At 42.0% G+C, this 22515-nt stretch overlaps 1 protein-coding gene across 2 annotated transcripts; it reads left to right on the top strand.

The window, feature by feature from the left end:
- The first annotated feature begins 1637 nt into the window (after positions 1-1637).
- abhd17c (abhydrolase domain containing 17C, depalmitoylase) lies at positions 1638-20966 on the top strand. 2 transcript variants are annotated; one of them, XM_040160334.2, is made up of 3 exons: positions 1638-4221; positions 15627-15806; positions 18653-20966. In XM_040160334.2, exons 1-3 carry the CDS (start codon positions 3737-3739, stop codon positions 18870-18872), a joined length of 885 nt encoding a protein of 294 aa, XP_040016268.1. In that variant the 5' UTR covers positions 1638-3736; the 3' UTR covers positions 18873-20966. The 2 variants fall into 2 exon arrangements, with proteins under 2 accessions (XP_040016268.1, XP_077941372.1); XM_078085246.1 differs by lacking the exon at positions 18653-20966 and adding an exon at positions 16230-17711.
- Positions 20967-22515: the final 1549 nt, after the last annotated feature.

Genomic DNA, 22515 nt, shown 5'->3' on the forward strand with positions numbered 1-22515 from the left:
ATTAATTTATATCAACATAAAGAGCTGGGCCCTGTTCCTCGTACGTGGCTCAAACCGTCTCGTTAGTTTGAACCAGATGTCAGTCATCAGGATAATTGCGCGTGCGCATCCTACATTAGAAGGCGGAAGACAGTGTGTGAGACACTATGTGAGACATTATGAGAGACAGTGTGTGAGACAATGTCTGCTGGACAGTGGATGCGCGGCTGCAGTGTGTGGTGTTCATGTAACATTACGGCTCGCGAAAATCTTCTTGTAAATAAATGATTCCTGTCTTCAGCATCGATGGCGCTCGTGCAGTACATCATCGTGATGTCATATCGGATCTGAAATGATCTGGCTAAATCAGTTAGGCACGCACGAGGAACGGGGCCCAGGTCCTCACCACGCAGCCAGCCACCATGTTTGTGCAAAAGCCCAGAATGGACAAACCTAACTGTGGCTGTTGATGCTTTCATGTTTCTGAGTCAGCTGCTCTGACAAGTTTGGCATAATGGTTTCAGTATCTTACTATCTGAAACCTTACCGCTGATGCCACCTAATCCTAAAAACTTCATTTGAATCTTTAAAACTTCTTTTGAAGTAAGATTCAAAACTAACTGCGGTGCTTTACGATATTTGGTCCACTCTTTAGAAGGAAATGTGATTAATGGTAGGGTTGAAGAGCGTTAAGTGGTCGGACTAGAAAAGCACTTTACAAGTACAAAATCACACAGCATATTCCTCTTTTAGCTTTCATATTTTACGTTCTCCAGTAAACGTACTTTTCCTAACACGCTCTCTTCGAAGTAACCCATTTGAGGTCACCTAGAGGTTTCTGAAACTCTTATTGGTGATTTCCGCCCATCACCATCTTGATAGCACTGAGTCAGCGTAGCTCTTTAAATGGGGAGGGAGGTGACTTAACAACAGCCACCATCCTGAGACCACACGCTCAATTGTGTATAACATTCAGCCTGAATGTTATTTAAACTGGGGAGTGGTATGAATGAATTTTATGAATAATAAGCCATGATTGTGGATATGATCTACGGAGACAAAAACTATCCCTCTTAGAAATTTCCATCCTTCCCACACCAGAAAGTGCCGTTGATTATACTGTGTGATAAAAGAGGCAGTTGTGATCAGCGGATTGGCAGAGAGACAAGAAATATCTTTTGGATTTTGGTGTCATTTTTTGTGACCCAGTCGTCATTCAGTCTGATGGAGCATTCAGTGTAATTATAACTCAATTAGCTAGCTAAGTACAAAAAGGGCTCCTATTTACTCAGCAGGCCACTCTGGTGCGGATGTTCATCTTCTTGTCATATTAAGTTCTGGCTCAACATGTCAACGTATGTCTTGTATCACTTTGTCTTTCTGCATGTGGATTACTTACTCACTTATTCAAGTCAGCCCACAAATTTCCGTCAATGCTCTCTGTTTGCATTCCCATCAATCGGAGCAGGACCGTGAAGCAGCTAATGGTCCGTCTCAGGAGATGAAGGTGAAGGAGATGCACACACACACACACGGAAACAAGCTAAATCATATATTGTGCTCTGCGTTATGGATTGCTACTAGGAGAAAAGTGGTCAATTTGTGGAATTGTGGTCCAATTGTATATTATAGAATAATGTCCTGCTCTTAGTATCAGGAATCAGGAACATTTATTGCCGAAGTATGTTAGACATACAAGGAATTTGACATGGTGTTGTCGTGGCGCAGGGGTAGGAAACCGTGAGGTTGGAGGTTTGAGTCCTGGCTGCCCCATGTCCCAAGCCGAAGTGTCCCTGAGCAAGATGCCTAACGCCTAATTGCTCCCTGGGCAAAAATGTAAAAAGCCGTGGGTTAAAAATGCACTTTGAATAAAAGTGTCAGCTAAATGGACAGTTAGACAATGGGCAACAATACAAGTCACACTGTGTTAGAAAATGGCATTTATAATTTAAATCTACAGTATAAAAGGCTATACGCTAGAAGAAGTCGGGCACATGCAGCTGAGAGAGTTTGTCCTGCAGCAGAGACGGCATGATCGCAGAGCTGAAGTCCATAAACAGGATCCTGGCGTAGGTTGCTGGGGAGTCCAAATGCTGAAGGATGAAGTGGAGGGCCACGTTGACAGCATCGTCTACAAACCTGTTGGCTCTGTAGGGGAACTGCAGGGGGTCCAGGAGGGGGTCTGTGAGGGTCTTCAGGTGCGACAGGACTAGCCGTTCAAAAGACTTCATGACTACTAAGGTCAGGGCGACGGGCCTGTAGTCATTAAGTCCTGTGATCCTGAGCTTTTTGGGAACAGGGATGATGGTGGAGGTCTTGAAGCAGGCTGGTACGTGGCATGAACACCGGAGACAGCTGATCAGCACAATGCTCTGAGGTGTGAGGGGAGACAGAGTCCGGGACGGCTGCTTGAGGGGGGTTTGTTTAATAATTTTAAATAATTTGTTTCTAAAAGTTCCCCTTTGGTACTTGAGAGCATATCTATTGCTTCCACAAAAATGTCAAAGCCTAAGCCGGTTAGCATACATGTTGCTATGCTGTCAGGAAGACGTGGTAACTTTTTAACAATGGCAAGCAGTTGTAAGTGCAAGATAAATTTCCCAAAACCAAGATGGCTGACAGACAGTCAGAAACACACATCATATATATATATGTCAACGAATCACACATCATATTGGACATCACTGCCTATATTTCAACTACCATTCATACTATTGCTGCTACGGTTTTCCTTGAATATGTTTCATCTGCGTTAATATTTTAGGCTGTAAATCATGTTATGTACGTTATTAGAATGTAATTTGGAGGTTTTGAATATCTGTATATTTTGTAGAGCTGAAAAGCAGAGTGTGATAGAAGGGCCTCCAAGATAGTGGAGGAAATACCACCCAAGTCCAGTGACGATGATGTTAGTGGCATTGATGGTAAATGGCTGCCAGAAAAAGGAGAAATTATACCAGTAGTGACAGTGAAGCTGAGGATGCAAATGCGGAGGGAGTTGAGGCAAAGTAAGTTGAGGATGAAAATGATGCTGATAGAGTCAGGTTGAGGAAGCTGAGGATGTTATACCTAACATAAACTACATGCACACAAAACAATTAGTCAGGTAATACCAAAATGGTCTGCTATTGAAAACAAATTCAAAAGCTCATATAACTCTACATATGGAATATTTCACTTTCTCAAGAGTAACACTGAAATATCAGCTTTAAATTTACATTTGGATACGTTTTAGTTGTTAGGCTCGAATGTACTCCATATACTACACCCATCTTCAAACCGCTTATCCGTCAAATATTAATATATCCTATAATTAGCTCAAAGTAGAGGCAAAATAAATAACACCGTAACAACGTAGTAAAGGCCAAACAGGATATCCGGTGATACCGGAAGACCAGCTCGTCTCCATTCGCTCTCATTTCTACATTAAATTAGCAAATCTGGACGTTGTGAAGTGATGTGTTTGGAGAGCGGAAGTGTTCTTTCACGGCTTGTCACTGGTTGCTGCTCCCAAATGCGAAGTTATGGACTGTAGAGTTGCGTTTGAGTTACTCTTTAATCTTTATTACGTCTTAGATTAGTTGTTAGCTAACTAGCTAACCTTAAGTTAACTACCGGGCAGCCAGCTAGCGCGTTAGCCCACCAGCATCGCTCATTGAACACTGTCTGGTAGGGTCTGTGGATGGGGAACAATAGCAGCTGATACCTGAAGAAAACTGTCCTTTTTGAATCCTTCGGGTCGCCCCGTGCCCGTCACATGCCCGAACCAGGCCCCAGGATGAATGGCTTTTCTCTCGGTGAACTGTGCTGGCTCTTCTGCTGTCCGCCCTGCCCCAGTCGCATCGCGGCCAAGCTAGCTTTCCTCCCACCGGAGCCCACGTACTCCATTCACACCGATGCTAACGGGGTAAATAGCTTACATTTAAGTGAACGGGCGGACTGGCAGTACTCTCAGCGAGAGCTCGATGCGGTGGAAGTGTTCAGCACCAGGAGCAGCCGGGGTAACCAGGTCGGCTGTATGTTTGTGCGTTGCGCCCCGAGCAGTCGCTACACCCTGCTGTTCTCCCACGGTAACGCCGTGGACCTGGGGCAGATGTGCAGCTTTTACATCGGCCTTGGCTCCAGGATCAACTGCAACGTGTTTTCCTACGACTACTCGGGCTACGGAGCCAGCACCGGCAAGCCCTCCGAGAAGAACCTGTATGCGGACATCGAGGCGGCCTGGCAGGTTCTGAGGAACAAGTAAGGACGAACCGGTATTGGGACCAGCTGCCATGTGTCCATTCAGTCAGTTATGCCTAAAACAGTGCTCGAGCAACTTTCAACACAATATATGATGAACCAAAGCCTTGTTTTACATCAGCAAACTTCATTTTACACCTAGAACCCAATTTAGTTGTTTTAGGTTGTTCTCTACAACCCCTTTATTATATATTAAAATTAATCTACATGCAGCAGAGCAAGAGATGAGATATTTTTACATGAAGTGACCGTACTTCTCCAAACGTATTATTTCACAATCTCCTGTTAACAACATACATTTGAACATGCAGCAAAGACAAATCTGTGATTATTTGTCCAAATATGAATCCTAAATTATGCCAATGAGTTGGCCTAGTGTCTGCTCAACATTTCTGTACTTTTAATAGTTTAGTGAGTAGAAAATTAACTCATCAGTACAATTTATGAAGTGAAACATTATAATTTCCAGTTGGGGAGACCCCCCCCCCCCTGTTATAATGGTATGGAAAACACTGATCTCTGTTAACACTAAAGCCTAGTTTATGCTTCTACGTTTTCAGAGAAACGCAGATGCAAGACCCCCTTGCGTGTCCCTTGCGTGCCTTTTCACACCACCTTGCGTGTGTCGACCCATTTTTCTAGCCTTGCATCGAAAGCGACGCAAGGCTGCGATTGGTCTGCTAACTACGTCCTTTACGGAGTCTCACATTTCCGTTTTCATCGCACAATACCGTCATTATAACGAAGAATGTTTACGAGAGAACAGATCAGATTGAAGAGCTTTTGTCTGAAGAAATGCGTAAATATGACCACTTCTACAAGCCGTCATTGGCGGACTATAAGGACGCGCGGATGGCCTCTGATTCATGGAGGGAGATCTTCACAAACGTCGGTTTGCCGGTCGAGGGGAACAAAGTTGTGTAGGAAAATATGGGACAAATGTGTCACAAATAAATAAATAATGCACAAATAGGACTGTACTAGGGCTGCACAGTATGGCCAAAAAACCATATCACGGTATTAAGATTCTGACGGTATCCCGGTATATCACTATTGCTTTTTCAAGTAAACACATGAATTCATTGAGCCCGAAAAGGGCAGCGGCTACCCGGACAGTTGTTTGATGCTAGCTGGCCAACTTGCTCGCAACTCTCTGGCGAGTTAGCTTGTTAGCTTCCTGTGGCTACCCGAACAGCTGTTCACCGCTTGGTGGTGTTACATGCCTACTGTTTTTTTCGTACAAATACTTAAGATTAATGTTCCATTTGACAGAGTCTAAAGGCTAATGAAAGGAAACCAAACACTCTCTTCCTAGCTCGCATTCAATTAACATTTTGTTGTTCTTTGACCCTTTGGAGAGCAACCCGCCCAAGCATAAAACACTATTCATCATTAGGCTCTCCTGAGGGGCGCTCAGCGCTTGAGGAGGATGTGGTTTATTTAATAACTTTCTAATTATATTTTGCGGAAAATCATTAAAACTATGCCCTTAAAAGCATTTTTTCTGATAGCTGCAGTCTTTTACTCAGCCTTTAGGGCTCTGAATTAATGTTGTTAGAAAAGCATTGAATATAAAGATATGTTTTTGCAACGATTTGTGGACATTTGGATAATGAATTGCTCGATAAGTTTATTGTACTCGTTCTTGTTTGAAAAGACATCTTCCCCAATCGGTTTTTAAAGAACCTCTTCCCAGTGTTGTGCCCTCACACATGAAACTGCCACAGCTTAATCTGTGGTCTGGAATGAAATTTCGCTGTTGCAATCCCAAATGACGCTACTTGCTACTCTTTAGATCATTACCCCAGTTTTTATTTCCCTGCTCAAAAATTGCATACAGATTCATACGGTCTATTTGAATAATTTAGGGGAACGCTTGTGAGGTTTTATCCAGATAAGTAAATGTAAAAAATAAAAAATAAAATGCAGGCTAAGACAAAGTGAAGATGGCACACAATTAAGGTTTCAGGTTTGCTTAAAATAAATAGCACTCATAATAGAGCATGGCTCCAACCATACCCTACTAGATCATAGCACAATATGCTAACTTTCTCTGCAAAGGATGATTTTGATAAAGTGAAGGACACATTTTTAGAGATTTTTTTAGTATGGACACTCCAGGGAGAGTTGCCGGAATTGTTTTTTTTAAATAATTTTATGCCCAACTGGGCCATTTTCATTTCGCCAAACCTTTTATTTCACTTGTATATCAGTGTTCAATACATCTCATGCATATGTGTAGGGGTTTTTTGTTTTTGTTTTTTTTAACTCACTTTTTATTTTGTTTTCAACAACATGACACAGTGCATTTTCAGACAGTCACTTTCTATGACCATTTTACAGTTGTATGTAGTCTTGGTACACATGATATTTAGGTGTTATGTACAAAGCACAGAGAGAACATCAAATAGTGGTCACTCCAACAGAAAGGGGAAAGCAAAAACAAAGAAATAAAATCAGGGATGAATAAACAATAGCTGTCCACTCCTGAATGTAGTATTGTGGGTGCCCCATATGCGCACGAGAGGCTAGTGTATGACAAGTGCATCGAGAAAGTTAGCAGGTCACAATTCAGCTGGGACATAACATAACCCTCATTGTATCAGTAATGCTGTGACAGGGCCCCATCGTTTTGCAAAGATAGGCTTTTGGAGCCGTAATGAATGTTATTGGATCCATATATCGTATGTAGGGGGGTCCAGCTGTAACCATCTGAGAGTTATACCCTTTAGTGCTGCTGTGAGCAGTATGTTTAGAAGGTATTTTTTGGCTCTCCCATCCAGCCCTTCAGGTATTGCTCCCAACAGTGCTACGTCGGGGTCTTGTTGGATGTCCTGTTGGAATATCTCTTTGAGGGCATCAAAGACCTCCCTCCAGTAAGCAATTAACTTGGGGCATAGCCAGAATATGTGTATGATTGGCAGAATGCATTCCACACTTACGCCAGCACAAGTTGGAGTGTGTTGGGCCCATTTTGGCTAATATTTCTGGAGTTCTGAAGAATCTGGTAATTACTTTCCATTTAAATTCCCTCCAAGTGTTTGAGTTTGAAACCAAGTGTGCCTCTGTGCCAGTGTTAATTTTGATTTAGTCTTAGTCTTTAGACGAAAAATGCATATTAGTCACATTTAGTCATTTTAATCCTTAGTACAATGTAATTAGTTTTAGTCTAGTTTAATCTACAACTTGTCTAAAACTGCATAATAGTCCAGCTTGCAGTACTTGGTTGTCCATTAGATGTCCCTCCTAGGACAGGTCTATAGCAGGGGTCGGCAAACTTTTTGACTCGCAGGCCACAATGGGTTGTAAAATTTGACGGAGGAGCCGACAAATGGTTGAAGTGTTTGTGTGAGCTAATATAAATGACATGTGAAAAATCATTATATGAAAGGATTTGGATTTTAACTAATTGCAAACAGCAGGGGGGATAAAGGACAACCTTGTCTGCAGCCGTGTTCTAATGGGAAGCTTTGTGATCTATATCCATTAACTTTAACAGCCGCCTGTGGTGATGAATATAGTGTTTGTATCCAATCTAGAAAGTTGGGACCAAATTTGAACCGTTTTAGTGTTTGGAATAAATACTGCCATGATACCCGGTCAAATGCCTTTTGAGCATCAAGGGACAAAATCATCACTTCCGTTTTCCCTTTCTTTTGGTGGGATATTGTGTTTAATAAGCGTCGTAAGTTATCACCATAGTATCTTCCAGTGATGAATCCTGTCTGATCAGAGTGGATAATTCCAGTTATTATCCGATTACCTCTCCTTGCTAGGATTGCTGTTAGAATGCGCAGGTCCCCGTTTAGCAGTGAGATCGGTCTATAGGATTGGCACTCGGTGGGATCTTTGCCTTCTTTATGGATTACCACTATAGTTGCCTCGGTCCAAGACGGTGCCATAGTTTTAGATTCTAATGCATAGTGGTATGCCTTTAGCAAAAGCGGTGATAAAATATCCTTGAAGGTTTTATAAAATTCATTGATATATCCATCTGGTCCTGGGCTTTTATTATTTTTGGGCGTGGAGATCACCTGTTTGATCTTCCATTCCTCGATAGGCTCATCTAGTTCCTTAGATGCTGATTCTGTCAGTTCAGTTAGCTTTATGGGATTTAGGAACTCTTGAGTTTTGCATCATCAGAGCAAGTATCTGTATTTTTGTATAAAGATTTGTAAAACTCTGCAAAGGATTCGGCTATTTTATCCGGTTTTGTAACAAAAGTTTCTCTTGATTTTATTCTATGTATCGTGTTAGATGATTGCTGTTTTCCTAATCTGAATGCTAATAATCTGCTTGCCCTGTTACCGTGTTCGTAATATCTCTGGTTTGTGAATCTCAAACTTCCCTCAATTTTTTCTGTTAACAGGCTGTTGAGTTCTCTACGGGTAGCATTTAAGTTGGTTAGAAGACTGGATGAAGCTGATTGTTTATGCCTATTTTCCAAGTCTTTTATTTTATCTTCCAATTCTCTCTGTTTAGCCTCTTTTCCTTTTTTTCCTGGCAGAGGTAAATGAGATTATACGGCCTCTGAGGTATGCTTTAGCACAGTCCCACTATATGAGGAATGTTGTTTCGGCCGAGGTATTGATATCCAAGTATTCCTTGAGTTCTGCTGTGATAAAGGAGGTAAATTCTTTATCATTAAGGATAGATGCAGTAAGTCTCCATTGTTTAGAGCAGTGTTTTTCAACCTTTTTTGCGTCAAGGCACACACAGAAAAAATCTCACGGCACACCAACAACCGGAAATGATATGAAAATCAATCCCAAACATAGTTTCAGCATGAGCATAATATCCTCTAAGAAATCAGGGAAACGTGTGTTCTATTTGTTGTGTTTTATTAAACTTAACATCATCCTAATGCCAAGATGGCACAGGCTTTATGCCCAGGTACAGATCATTTTGGACAGGCTGCATTACTGCCACACACCCGTGGAACAAAAGACATGCAATTAGAACAACTGTCATGGTATATGAACATTGTTAAGTGCTAGTACTTTACACACAGAACATTGTGCACCCGTCGTTTTTTTTTTTCACCAATGAAGTGACAGCATGGTTGAAAAACACTGGTTTATATCCCATTTTAATGCTACAGGTGTGTGGTCAGATATAGTTATAGGCAGAATCTCCACATCCATTATCCTGCGGAGCCTTACCGGTAAAGAAATAGTCAATCCTTGAATAGGACGCATGTCTGCATGAATAGAAGGTGAAATCTCTGGTTCTTGGAAATTTGCTTCTCCATATATCTACAAGGCCTGTTACTAGGGATTGATACTTTAGCATTTTACTCCTTCTGGATAGTGGAGCTTTAGAGGGAGGATGTCGGTCCATCAATTGCGACATTACGCAGTTCATGTCTCCCCCCATCAGTAGCAATCCTGAGCTGTATTGTAGGATCTAATTAAACAACGCCCTAATAAGGCTAGAATCGTCTTCATTAGGTGCGTACACATTAATGAGGGACACCTCTGTGCCATCAATTAATCCATTAACTAAGACGTATCTCCCCTCTGTCTGTGTGTACTAGTGTCTGCGTGAAATGAATTTGTCTGTGTATGAGTATGAATACTCCCTTTTTTCTCCCTGACCGATGGGCAGAGTAATATACTTTATCTGCCCAAGATCCTTTCAACTTTTCATGTTCTGCGTCAGATAAATGAGTTTCCTGAAGAAATGCAATGTGACAGTTGGCTTGTTTCATCTGATGCATAATCTTCTTTCTCTTAATAGGGCTATGGAGACCTTTGACATTATAACTTATAACCTTTAGCGGATCCATTTCGTATGGTACGTAATTTGCAAATTCTGGGAGCTTATGCGAAGAGATGGGAACCGGATGAAAGCAGGCAGCACACAGGTTGTGTATCTTGTCATGTGGGGGATGGAGAGTTGGACTCGATATTGAAACAAGTAGGTGTTGGGTAACAAAGGATATTTAATACAAATAGGTGGTGACCTTGTTGTTCTTACATTCAATGTAGGATGCCTTGGGAACAGTGGGATCAGAACAAGGGGAATGCAACAGTTGTAACTGCTGTTAACTAACATTAACATCAGTCCGGTGGGACCTAGTCCCTAGCTACTAAGGGCAAGCAGCAATGGAGCACAGTAGAGATTGAATTTACTGTGCTATGGGTGTGCTAAGATAAGGAAAAGAGAAAGGAAGAAGAAAAGTAGACACAAAAAAGAACAGTGACTAGTATTGGCCATTCAGGCTCCTGCAGTCTGTTAAATCAAAACAGCTCTTCATGGTAAAATCGTGTTCAGAGCTAGCTGCCAGTGAGCGGGCGTAGTGGGATTGTGCACATAATATCGATAGGAATAGCAGTCATAGTATAGAACGCTGTGCAGAATAGGCTGTAAGGGTTACTGGTAACAGGTGGGTATATTACAAATATTCGTTTTGAATTAAATTGTCCTTTAGCCTTTTCAGATGCAATTTGAGTGTTATGAAAAGTAAATAATATAGATTATTTCTAATAAAGTGAAGTTGGAAATAATGATGTGACAATATGTGGAATTGCAAAACTCACTGGTCAGTCCTTATTGTGGTTAGCATTACTGGTAGGAATGCATTTAGTCAGCAGCCTCAGTAGAGGGGAGAACCTTCTTCTGGACATACTCCATGGCTTTGCTGGGATCCAGAAACTCCTCGTCCTCGTTGCCATGTGAGACTCTGGCTGGGTACAGTAGACCGTAGCGGACTCCCTTCCTCCCTCAAAGGACTTTCCGTATGTCCGTGAACGCAGCTCTGGCTTTGGCAACGCCGGGTGTGTAGTCTGGGAAGATAGCGATCCGGTTGCCGTTGTAGACGAGCGGTGCTGTGTCTCGGGCTCTCCTCAGGATCTCCACTGCATCCCTGTCATTGTGAACTTTAGCGATGACCACCCGTGGCTTCTCCTGGTCGCCTGGTTTCCTGGTGGAAGATGTGCGGTGCGATCGATCGATCTTTATGTCCCGGTCCATCTGCAGGACTTCTTTAATAACTCTGGCGACTGTTTTCGGGGAGCTGGAGTCCAGTCGTTCTTGAATGCCGGCTATTCGGATATTGCACCGTCTCATTCGCCCCTCCATATCCTCGCATCAGTCTGTTAAAGTTGTTCCCGGTCTTTAAAGGCTGGTTATAGTAGCTTCTTGTGCGGCCACCTCGTTGGACCATGTTGATAAGCCGCCTTTCATGTCTTGTATTTCGGCTTTCATGTGGTCAACTTCTGTTTGGATGGCGGTCGTGTTTTTAGCTATTTCAGGCCGCACCGCTTGTAATTCGGACTTGAGGGCATTGAAATCTTCGGCTAGCGCACTTTTAAGTTCTTCTCTTAGAATTTTAGAGATGTCCCCCTCTAACGACAATAATATGTCCGCTTTCATTCCTTCAGCGGTCATACCTGGACTTTCACTCCGGGTGGGGGAGGGCTGGTCCGGGTCCCCTGGGGGGCTCTGCCTCGTGGTTCTTGTAGCTAGCCGCGATGAGCTAGCGTCGGGTTTATATTTGTATTTTTTTAAGCTTTTCTGCCATTCAGGACGGCGTAGTTTGCAAAAGTCAGATTTTAGCCACCTTGAGTTGTCCGTGGCAATCTTTTAGGCTGGTATTTCTGCAGTAGGAGCTGTTTTTTTAATCAAAATATTGTTGGTGTTGCAGGAGCACGGAAATTTGCGTCTTACTCCATATCTTGCTCACTAGCGCCCCAGGTGTAGGTATTTTGATCTTCAAATTAATCCAGACTCTTATGTATTGTAAAATAATTAATTGACAATAAAATTCAATATAGTCTAGAGAAAATGGCCTGTCGGTACGCAGGCCAATTCCTCGGAGAAGAATCGGCCGATTAGCGTGATTGACACCTCATTGGAATCGTTGGAGCCTATAGAATTTAGTGTTTCCCCTAGGTTTCGAACCTTGTGTGGGTGAAGGGACGGGTCTACGGGGAAAGGACGGTTAGTAGTTGTTTCGGGCGGACGTGCGCTCTCTGTCCGCTAGTGCGGGCGTGTAAACGTGTTCACAACTGTTAGCCAACCAGGAGCAGCTTCATGGGGAACGTCGGGCTGTCGCACAACGTTTGAACCTTCCACCTGGCTGTCACGATATCAAATTTGTGCTGTGCGATTATTGCACCAAACATTATTATTATCCAGGCAGCCAGACCCCGTATTAATGATGTGGGATTTCCCAAAGGGCCAGAGCAAAGAATCCAGTCCACATCATGTATACTTTTAAAATGAGTCCAAGTATACCTCTTGAGGACTGGTATCTGTAAGATTAATGAATGAAAATGAAAGCTAATGTCTTAGAGGTGGAGATTGACAGTGGGTATAGAATGACATTAAGAAGATGGGCTTAAACTATAAAAATATTACGTTGTGATAATTACAGTATTTCAGTATAATTACAGTATTTCAGTACCTTTCATACCCAGCTTCCATGGGGGTTCATGCAGCAGAACCCTCCTCCACAGAGCATCTGGTATTGCTGTGTTTGTCTCTCCGATTTGAAGTAATGCTAAATATGGTAACCCACCTTAATGACTTCTCCATCCTATCGGACAACAACCCATTTACTCCCTTCAGTCAAAGGGGTTTGTTTTTTAATTCAAAGCGTCCTCGCGGCTACAACAAGGTAGCATCATCCAGAATTTAAACCATGTATTTTAGTCTTTATTGAAATGCATTGAAAAGACAGATCAGGACCTGCTAGTTCTTTAAGGATGTTGTGCACCTGTCTGTTTTACGCTTCAGAGAGCCTGTGTGGGTCCCAAGGTGGAGCTAATAGAGGGAAAATGATTTTCAGAAAGGCAGAAACATTTCTGCCTGTTACATCAGTGTGTTTTGGCAGAGGGGATTGTTCCACGGAACGCATGTGGTGTGTTGCCTTAGGTTTCCAAAGCCCATCTTCTGCATGCACCTCATTAACCCTCACTCTGTCTTCCAAAGCTGCATTTGGAACTTGAGCAAACCGAAGCTGTTGGCTGCCTTGACTCTGGCGGTCAGGTTTTAGTGCCAGTTGAACAGGCCAGTTTGCATATGGAAGCATCGCTCGATCTTGCTCTCTGTCGCTGAGAAAAGTGGTGGAAGAGTGTTCTCACTCGCAACACAGTCGTCTCTCTCCTTCACCAGACGTTTTAAGTTTTACATATTCTTAATCCCAGATAAGACGACCACAATATCTTCTCAAACCAATTTGCTTCTTGGGCTATTTAGCCATTTTACTGTAGTATTTCCAAAGCCCTGTAATGAAGACCCCCTCCCTTACAAAACTGGTACGAAGGACAAGCCTGTGCTCAGTGGATGTAATTTTTTATTAAATTGTTTGTTTAGTATAGATGTTGAAGGCCAGGAGTGATGTTGGTGTAGATTTGATTACTTTTGCTCTCTTTTTATATATATTTTTGTATAAATGTTGCTGGAATGATCCATTAAAATCACTCACCTCTGCTGTATCTCCTTTCCAAGGTGTTCGGCCATAAAGAGTTCTCGGGATACTTAAGCACCTTTTTATGGTTCTGGAAGATACCAATTGTTGATTAGCAGAGGGGAGGAAAGATAACTAAATTGTTAGTTCAAGCTGGATACTAGAGGTGGGAATCTCTTGGCACCTCACAATTCAATTCCCATTCAGAGGTCAACGATTCGATTCTAAACGGATTAGCGATTATCAATTCTAAATCGATAAAACGATAAATCTATCTCAATTTTTAAAACATTTGAGTTTGCTTCTCAAATCTGAGTTTGCTACTCAGATGTTGCTAAACAGTTCCTTCTTTGTTTGAAAATTAAAGAAAATGAACAGGTGAATTACCTTTCTTTTTTTATAAGAGAAAAAAAAATCTTAGTCTAGTTATTGCATAGTCTATCAACAATGCAATAACCAATGCAGCTTGCAGCACAATATGAAAGTACCCTATGTAAAAAAAATATTAAACATTCATTTTTCTTATAAATTATTAAAAAGAAAGCTGCTCTTAGTCAATGATAAGAATAAGACTTCAAACACAAAATGTCCCTTTTATTATGGGTAATTACAGCCTGTCCCTGAGAGCGAAAAAAAAGTTATGCTACTTTATGGCGCTTGCATTTCAACACATACATTCAAAAGTAAACCGAAATAACATAACTGTGCTAAATTAAATCATGGCAGTATACCATGAATGTGAAACGTAGTAAAGGTGTTTAATTTCCAGTTAATAACTGGTGGATGGTCACGGAATATGCAAGTGCTTGTGTAAGAACAGGAGCTGGTCGACATATAAAAATGTAAAAAGCCATGGGTTAAAAATGCAATGTACGTCGCTTTGATAAAACCGTCAGCTAAATGACCTGTAATGTAATGACAATCACAGCCGCCAGAAGAGAAACCTGCCAGACAACTTTTGGCCAAGACAATTGTCTTCATTGGGGGTGAGCGGGGCACTGGTCAGGGTCAAGGCAGTTTTTCTCAGAAGTAGGCAGTTTCTATATAACAATGCAAGCAAGTCAGAGCCTGATAAAAGCACTCCGTCCAGATTTTTTAAACCGGTGTAATGGCATAGGAAATACTCTGTACTCTTGCCCAGATCAGGCCATTGCTCATGTGTTCATGTGCGTTTAAGGAGACGCGGACTATTTTGCACCAGTTCTAGTAAATGGTCAGAAGGAAGACACAGGGGGTTGCAGACAGTGGTACTATCCAGCTTGTGGCCACGTGGGTTGAGAATAAAATCTGCGTAATTTGTATTCATTGTAATGAGCATGTGTATCTTATGACTGAGGTACATCTTTTAGTGGGTGGACAAACTTTTCTTATACCAGCAGCATTAGCTCCCAGGCTGCCATATGCCATCATTGTTAGCGATGATTTTCCAACCCTGCGGGATCTTGTGCAGCAGGCCAGAAAGGGCAAGTCTAATGCACAGAACTCAGTAACTACAAAGGTTCCAGTTACCAGGCCATAGAAAGCTTCTGCTATGGTAGATTCAAAGGCTCAAGAGTACTCCGTAGTGGAGTCCTTACTTTATGTACTTGTCGCCTACCGAAAGTTACCACAGGCTTACATGTGCTTCTCACCATTTCAACTGATTTGATCCCTCTTCTGGACCCAAGGAGATATGGCGTGTTTCACCATTTTTGTCCAGCACAAGATATGGCTAAATAAGATGCTCTAGGGGAGCAGAGGAGCCACGGGGTTCCCGAGCGGTTGGTAGTTGAGTTATGAAGCAGTGAATGGTGCACCCTTGTTTTGGAACCCCCCCAAAAAAGATTCTGCATTGGCTTCTGGTACCTGAACTGTGTCTCACTCCTCGATTCCTGAACCATGCCCAGAATGGATGACCTGGTGGAAGGAATTAGGAGAACAGAGTACATCACTACCCCCAACCGATTGTGTTACTGCTAACTTCATACTAACTGTCTGTCTGTGTGTGTAGGTACGGTGTTACACCTGAGAACACCATCCTTTATGGTCAGAGCATCGGCACTGTGCCCACCATCGACCTGGCTGCTCGCTACGAATGTGCCGCTGTCATCCTACACTCGCCACTCATGTCCGGCCTTCGAGTGGCCTTCCCTGACACGCGGAAGACTTATTGCTTTGATGTCTTCCCCAGGTGAGTCTCACCATAGCAATCGTTACTTGGGAAACTAGCAACTGTATTGTAAAATCCAATTTACATAGTTGGGAACAAACTAGTGCCACTTCGCAATGTGACTATGCAGACTATCTGTCTAGCATTATCATGCTACTGTGGGAGGACACCACCGTGCCGCCCCTGGTTTCTGTTCTGCATCAGTGTTAATTTTTGGCAGCTATTTTTGATTTAGTCTTAGTATTTAGATGAAAAATTGATATTAGTTTTAGTCAATTTAGTCATTTTAATCCTTCTTAGTTTTAGTCTAGTTTTCGTCGACGAAAACCCAGAACATTTTAGTCTAGTTTTAGTCGACGAAAACTAGACTAAAATGTAATTAGTTTTAGTCTAGTTTTAGTCACATTTAACAGCCATATTAAACTCATTTTCTTCCCTCCTCAGGCCCAGGGACCCTCTTGTGTTGTGTCTACAACTGCATAATAGTCCAGCTTGCAGAACTTGGTTGTCCATTAGATGTCCCTCCTATAGGACAGGTCTATAGCAGGTCGGCAAACTTTTTGACTCGCGGGCCACAGTGGGTTGTAAAATGTGACTGAGTAGCCAGGCCTAAGAACAAATGGTTGAAGTGTTTGTGTGAGCTGATATAAATGACATGTGAAAAATTATTACATGAAAGGATTTGGATTTTAACAAATAGCAAAGCATTTATTTGCAAGGCAATTTAACAAATTGGCAAAGGTGTAACAACTTCATGAGGACCAGGGATCTAAACGCAACACTTTGTTGTCTTTGTCTGTTTGCTTGCAATGCTTTTGACATGGCCACCGGAAACTTCATGCTCCTTTATTGTTTCCACGGTCCCAACAAAAGACCCCTTAACGTCCTACAATCGATGCAATACATTATTTTCTTTGCTTCAGAACCTGCAATAAGTTTATTGTGTTGGACATGTTTGGAGAAGCGTGTAACGGGCTTTCTCATCCAGCCGAGGAAACGCAGCCTGCCGTCGCCAGAGAACAGAGCAGAAGGTCCGCATGGATCTCTGCTGGCCGACAGTCTGTTAAACGGGTCTTCATGTTTCTGTGAAGCAGCGCGGCTTCAGCCTGCTAACAGGCAGCTAAACCGAGACAGCTGAGCTAAACTAAGGAAGCGCACATTCAAACTCGCCGAAGTGTAAAATAGTCGTCGCGGTCCGTAGTCTGTGCACAAGAACCACCGCTGCACCGATGCGACCGAGCGTTCTGGGTTTGTGGATGACGTCATCATGACGCGTTAATATCCGCCGTACTTTGCATGTCTGTTGTCTGTTAGATTCGTGCAAATTTAGGGGGTCAACCGCCAACATGTTCGTCTGGTTAACGAAAGTTAGAATAGATTTAGTCATGGTTTTTATTTTTAAGATCGTTTTCGTCACGTCTTAGTCTCGTCTTAGTCATGGAAAAAAGGTTCGTTAACGAAAAATTTTCGTCATAGTTTTCGTCGACGAAATTACACTGTTCTGCATTTAATTTTAAGTTTTTTTTAATGTCTCCGCTGGTAGAAGTGTGCTCACCTGTGTGGTGTCTGTGTGCCCGGCCATCGGGGCGGGACTCTGTTGTGTGCAGAGAGAAGTGAAGAATTATAGTTGTGAAAAAAACTTCCCGGGTGGGGGGAAAACACTGGACACTGGCGTGTAGATATCATCTGTCTCCTAACTAATAAACGTCCTTCTTATTCATCTTGTGCACAGAATAAAGATCTTCATCACTTCCACACCTCTTTATGGTCCAGCAAGGAAGACGTTTAACAGGATTAGATTACACTAAAGAACGATTAAAAAGGACTCTGGCCTCATAAGGTTAAAAGTGGACTCATCAGATCTGGGTTGTTGAATTGAAATATGTTAAGGCAGCTTGATAATAAAGATCTTGTGAATGTTTTCCATCCTTTTGGTTTTGCTGGTTCATCTGGTTCTTTGTCAGTTTAATCAGTTTTGACATTAGTTTGACAGTTCGCTCACACCTTGTTCACACACAATTTACTGTTTGTGTGGGAGAGAATCTCCCAGAAAAAGTCTTCCTTCTAAATAGTAATGGTGAAATAGGACAACCAGTTGACCTCTATACTCCAGCTAGGTGTTAAGAGGTGGGCCAATATGTCAGTAAAGATCCCCAATGACGGTCTAATGCTAGCTAATGGTAGCTAATGTGGAACGCAGCCCTAAGCTAGTGCTGCTAACTTTATCTGGATCTAAAACCACAAAAAAAAGGTGATGTACACACTCATTCAGCTCTTGAATGCTGAATGAGTGTGTACAGCATCTTGGGTTCTAGTAGCACTATTAGGCTGCTGTCAAACTAATCCCGAATCCAACTAGACCAAACTAATGGATTGTAATGTTACATTGCAAGTCAATTGAATATTGAGCTGGTAAGTTAACTAACTTAACTTCATCCTCCCTTTGGGGATCATTGTAGACTAATCTGCATATGTTGTCATTGTTCCAACACTTAGCTGGAGTATACAAGTCAAATGTCTTTACCACTTCACTAACTAACTTACTAACCCATTGCACTAGCATTTCATTCCACTTTATTTTATTACTTGTGCACTGTTGTCTTGTCTGTCTACTGTCGCGCACTAACCGCCAAGACAAATTCCTTGTATGTTTGACATATTTTGGCTAATATAATGTTTCCTGATTCCTATAGCTAGATAGCCGTCTGACTTTTCTCTAGGTGACTTCCTTCCACCCTGAGTGTGATGAGAGCAGAACGGCTGCCATGAGAACATGGGGACGTGTGTTCTTGACAGCCCATTGTCAGCCCCCCATCCCGTCAGTATTAATGCTTACCCGTATCCCTCTCTCTCTTTTTGCTGCATAGCATTGACAAGGTTTCCAAGGTGGCGTCCCCTGTACTGGTGATCCACGGTACGGAAGACGAGGTGATCGACTTCTCTCACGGCCTAGCCATGTACGAGCGATGCCCCCGCGCCGTCGAGCCACTGTGGGTGGAGGGAGCAGGCCACAACGACATTGAGCTGTACGCCCAGTACCTGGAGAGACTCAAGCAGTTCATCTCCTTTGAGCTCCCCAGCTCCTGAGGGGAAGCAGCACTGAGGCCTGGGTTCATCTTACCACACCGAAGAAGGCGCTTCCTTCCCATCCCTCACCTCCTTCTCTCAGCATAGGGGCAGGACTGAGCTGATCACTTTGTTCCTCCCTGATCTCTGAGCCATTTCTGGGTAGGAATGTGTAGTAGACTGGAAGAGGTCCATGAGAGAGTTGTTGTAGCACTGGCCGTCGCTCCAACATGTGGACACGCGTCAATGAGCCCAGGCCGAGCCCATGTTTGCACTGCTCAATTTGAATTAATTCTCAACTCCTCCTTCCGTTCTTTCCTTACTTGATCATTGTTCTTTGTTTCCCCCGAGCTGTTTCCCCCCAGCTTCGCGTTTCACTGAGTCCTTACGCTGTTTATCTTGTTTTTTCTGTTGCTTTTTTTATACTAGGTGAAGATGTATCAATTTTGCACCTTGAAATACAAATGAAGTTTTTGACTTTTTAATGTATTTTTAAGTTACCATTCAGGGTTTTACCAAACGATTGCACTTTTATTGTGCAGATATTTTCAGGTAATTGTCTCGTTTGGAATGTTAGTGTTGATTCTTATTTTTGTTAATTTATCTGCATTCCATGTTTTCAATGCAGGTAAGACTTTTTTCAGTGGCCTGTGTTTTAAACGCTGTAAACCAGAGCGCACAGATGCACGTCTGGTCTTTCTAGTGGTCTTTGTAGTCCTGACGCATGCTTCTCTCCCATACAGGAAGACAATAACACGAAGCCTCATTGGAAAATATACCAATTTAGAATGCCTACCTCATTGGCATCCAAACAAATCTACATGAACATCATGGAAGTCCTTGAATACTTTGGAGTCACTTCCTTAATCCAGAGATGGCAGTAAAGTACAATAGGTCATTGAAGTTGCAGAAAATGACACCAGTGACATTTCAGCACCTGGTAAAGCCATCAATGAATAAGTGATATTGCTCCATGACCCATAGTTTAATTACGTGCATTAAATCCTCACTCGTGCAGAAGCTTTCCTTAGTAAGAGAGAGCAGCAGGTGTTGTACTCTAGTCAACGGGAGATCATGTGCTCATAAGATCGGATGAACAAACGCCCGTGGCTCGGTGCTGTGACCCAGAATCGGGGGCTCGGTGCTGGAGAGTGCTCCGTGTCGCTATCACTCCTTTGACTCTACAAGTAAAGCCTTATGTCTGTACACATTTCACCCAGTCCTGTTGACGACAGCAGGTCTTTGTGGACTTTGGTGGGGCTGATAACCGCTGCTACTCCTCAGACAGTCAGTGAATCACTGTGAAAGGCGGCAGTTTCGGGAGTGCTGAGAAGAATCCTGACCGCTGTCATCTCCTTAGTCAGCCTGCAGGAGGAGAAGTTCACCTGCAGAGCGCTGTGGTCCAAAGAAAGAACCACAATGGCTGTGGAAGTAAGCCACGCATGCAAATCACCTCATAACTGTGCACATTTCAACTATTGATTAATTTGTCCATCTAACCTGTGACAAGTGAAACCGCAAAAGTGACCCAAAACACACCTTGTGAAGTGAACGCTGATCTGTGTTCTGAGGAAGAATTACACAGTGATTAGTGATGATAGACTGCACACAATCATGTATTGCTGTGAAGTGGTTTATCAGTTAAGAATTGTGTTTTCTCATTCTAGCTAACGTTGGGCTTTCTTTTGGTTAAAGAGCCCTCAGTCATCTCTAGTACATTTTTTTCAAACTCCTTTTTTTTAGGGAAATGGTTTTGTGCTGATTATTGTTTTGATACTGACATTTTTTAGGTTTTCCAGTCTAAATGTTGATATTTACACTGTCTCTGAAGCCAGTTTGTATAATAAGCCTCTGTAATGGTATATTTAATTATCTTCTCTATACATATTAGCCCTCACAAAGGGTGCTTGAGTCTCATTGGTTTAACATTACTGGAATCACATTATGCAAATGAAGAGCAGACAAAGCCACCAGAGCCTGACTGGTAATGTGTAAAACATGATATAAGCCTTAAACACGCCGAGAAAGTGATTGTCATTCATTTGGTAGTTGCAAAAGGGCAGCAAAATGGATGTTGTAATGCTCATAATGGAATAAAGGATGCATGAAACCTGATTGTTTCTGTGTTAAAAAGATTCTGTTATGACTCTCCTGCTGGGATCTTTTTGGAGGGGGGCTTCTCCGTAGAAAATATGACTGAAGCCCCTCATACAACTCTTCAAAAGACATTAGCCAAATCTTTTAAGGGGCTTTAATCAGTGTGCATATTAGAAGCATGTTGGTTCTTTATTAGTCATTAGAAAGCATTTTAAGACCCAGTGCAGGTTTCAGTAGCATCTAGAGGCGTGTTTCAGATTGCGACCATTAAATACCCCTCTGCGAATACCCCAGTATGACGGTGGAGCTTCTCAACTCAAACCGTTCTAATGTTTGTTGAATTTAAGCATAAGGGTACACCTAGCACTAGGAATTATATGTTAGTGAATCATGAATAGGGATATAATTCTAGTTTGTGTATTATATATTATATTAGATTCATATCTGCAATATGAATTAAACGCATGGTATATCTTGTAAGTTATTTAAATGCTGTACAGATAACATCCATACATATTGTAATGTTCAGCCTGGGGAAGGATGCTGGAACCTTCCTTGATGGATTTCTTCCATATTTTCTCTACACTGGAAGTTTTTTCTCCTGTCAGAGCAACGGAAAGGCTATTGTTTGATTTTGGACCATACGAAATGAGTTAAAGATAATGATTAAGATGTAATTTAAGCTATTAGATTATAATATTATGCGTAGCCTGTTATGTTTATATGGATAAGCTTTAGGTCAAAGGTATAATCATTAAATGTATCACATACGGGTGAGGAAATTCATTTTCTAGTTTAAACTTAATTTTCATCTCAAAATATCTTTGATCGTAAACTGTGGCTGCCAAGTTGAAATGATTTCAGTCCATGTGTGCATAGTGTATGACTAAATGAAATCAAGAATAGGATGCACTACATTTACTTGGAACAAAGTACCACCACAAAGTTGTCAGCAGAGTGAACACACTGGTTTGATGGATATTACTACTCAGATGATGACTGAGTTAGTCATTAATGAAGCATCTGACTGTCCACTGGAAAGCTTTTCATTCGTAACTAATATCCTACAAAATTATGTTTCATCACCTCAAAACTCATGGTTAATGCTGCACATTGAAACAAAATGCAAAAATAAATAAATTAGTTTGTTATTTACAATAAGTCACATTAGAGTAGACCGGTGAATAATGATGGGATGTTTGTGTGCCATTCGCCGTCTGTATCCACATGAGGACCTTGACGGTCTATGCAGGCTGGGTCATTTTAAAGTCAATTAAAATCAGTTAAACCCTGTACTTTTAAAATCAATCCAGTGAATAAAGACAACAGCAGTAAAATAAATGTCAGCCTGTAACCTTAAGAAATTACAGAATATATACAAGCTATAGCTGAATGTTACCACATACATCATTCTCCTTCAGCTTGAGCAACGCAATCAATTTCAGTTTCTTCATGTATTTAATGATGCTGTTATAACCAAGAGCAGTTTGTTCACTTTTTTGGGACAATTGGGACAAATTTACTGTGGCACTGTGCCAGGCTGCAGAGCACTGGCGCTATTTAAATA

The sequence above is a fragment of the Gasterosteus aculeatus genome, chromosome 12 (assembly GCF_964276395.1).
Source record: "Gasterosteus aculeatus chromosome 12, fGasAcu3.hap1.1, whole genome shotgun sequence".
NCBI classification, from domain to species: Eukaryota; Metazoa; Chordata; class Actinopteri; order Perciformes; family Gasterosteidae; genus Gasterosteus; species Gasterosteus aculeatus.

Coding starts and splice junctions, on each gene's coding strand:
- abhd17c (XM_040160334.2), top strand. CDS start 3,737: ATGCCCGAACCAGGCCCCAGGATGAATGGCTTTTCTCTCGGTGAACTG. Junction 4,222..15,626: donor TGGCAGGTTCTGAGGAACAA/GTAAGGACGAAC, acceptor CTGTGTGTGTAG/GTACGGTGTTACACCTGAGA. Junction 15,807..18,652: donor TGCTTTGATGTCTTCCCCAG/GTGAGTCTCACC, acceptor TTTGCTGCATAG/CATTGACAAGGTTTCCAAGG.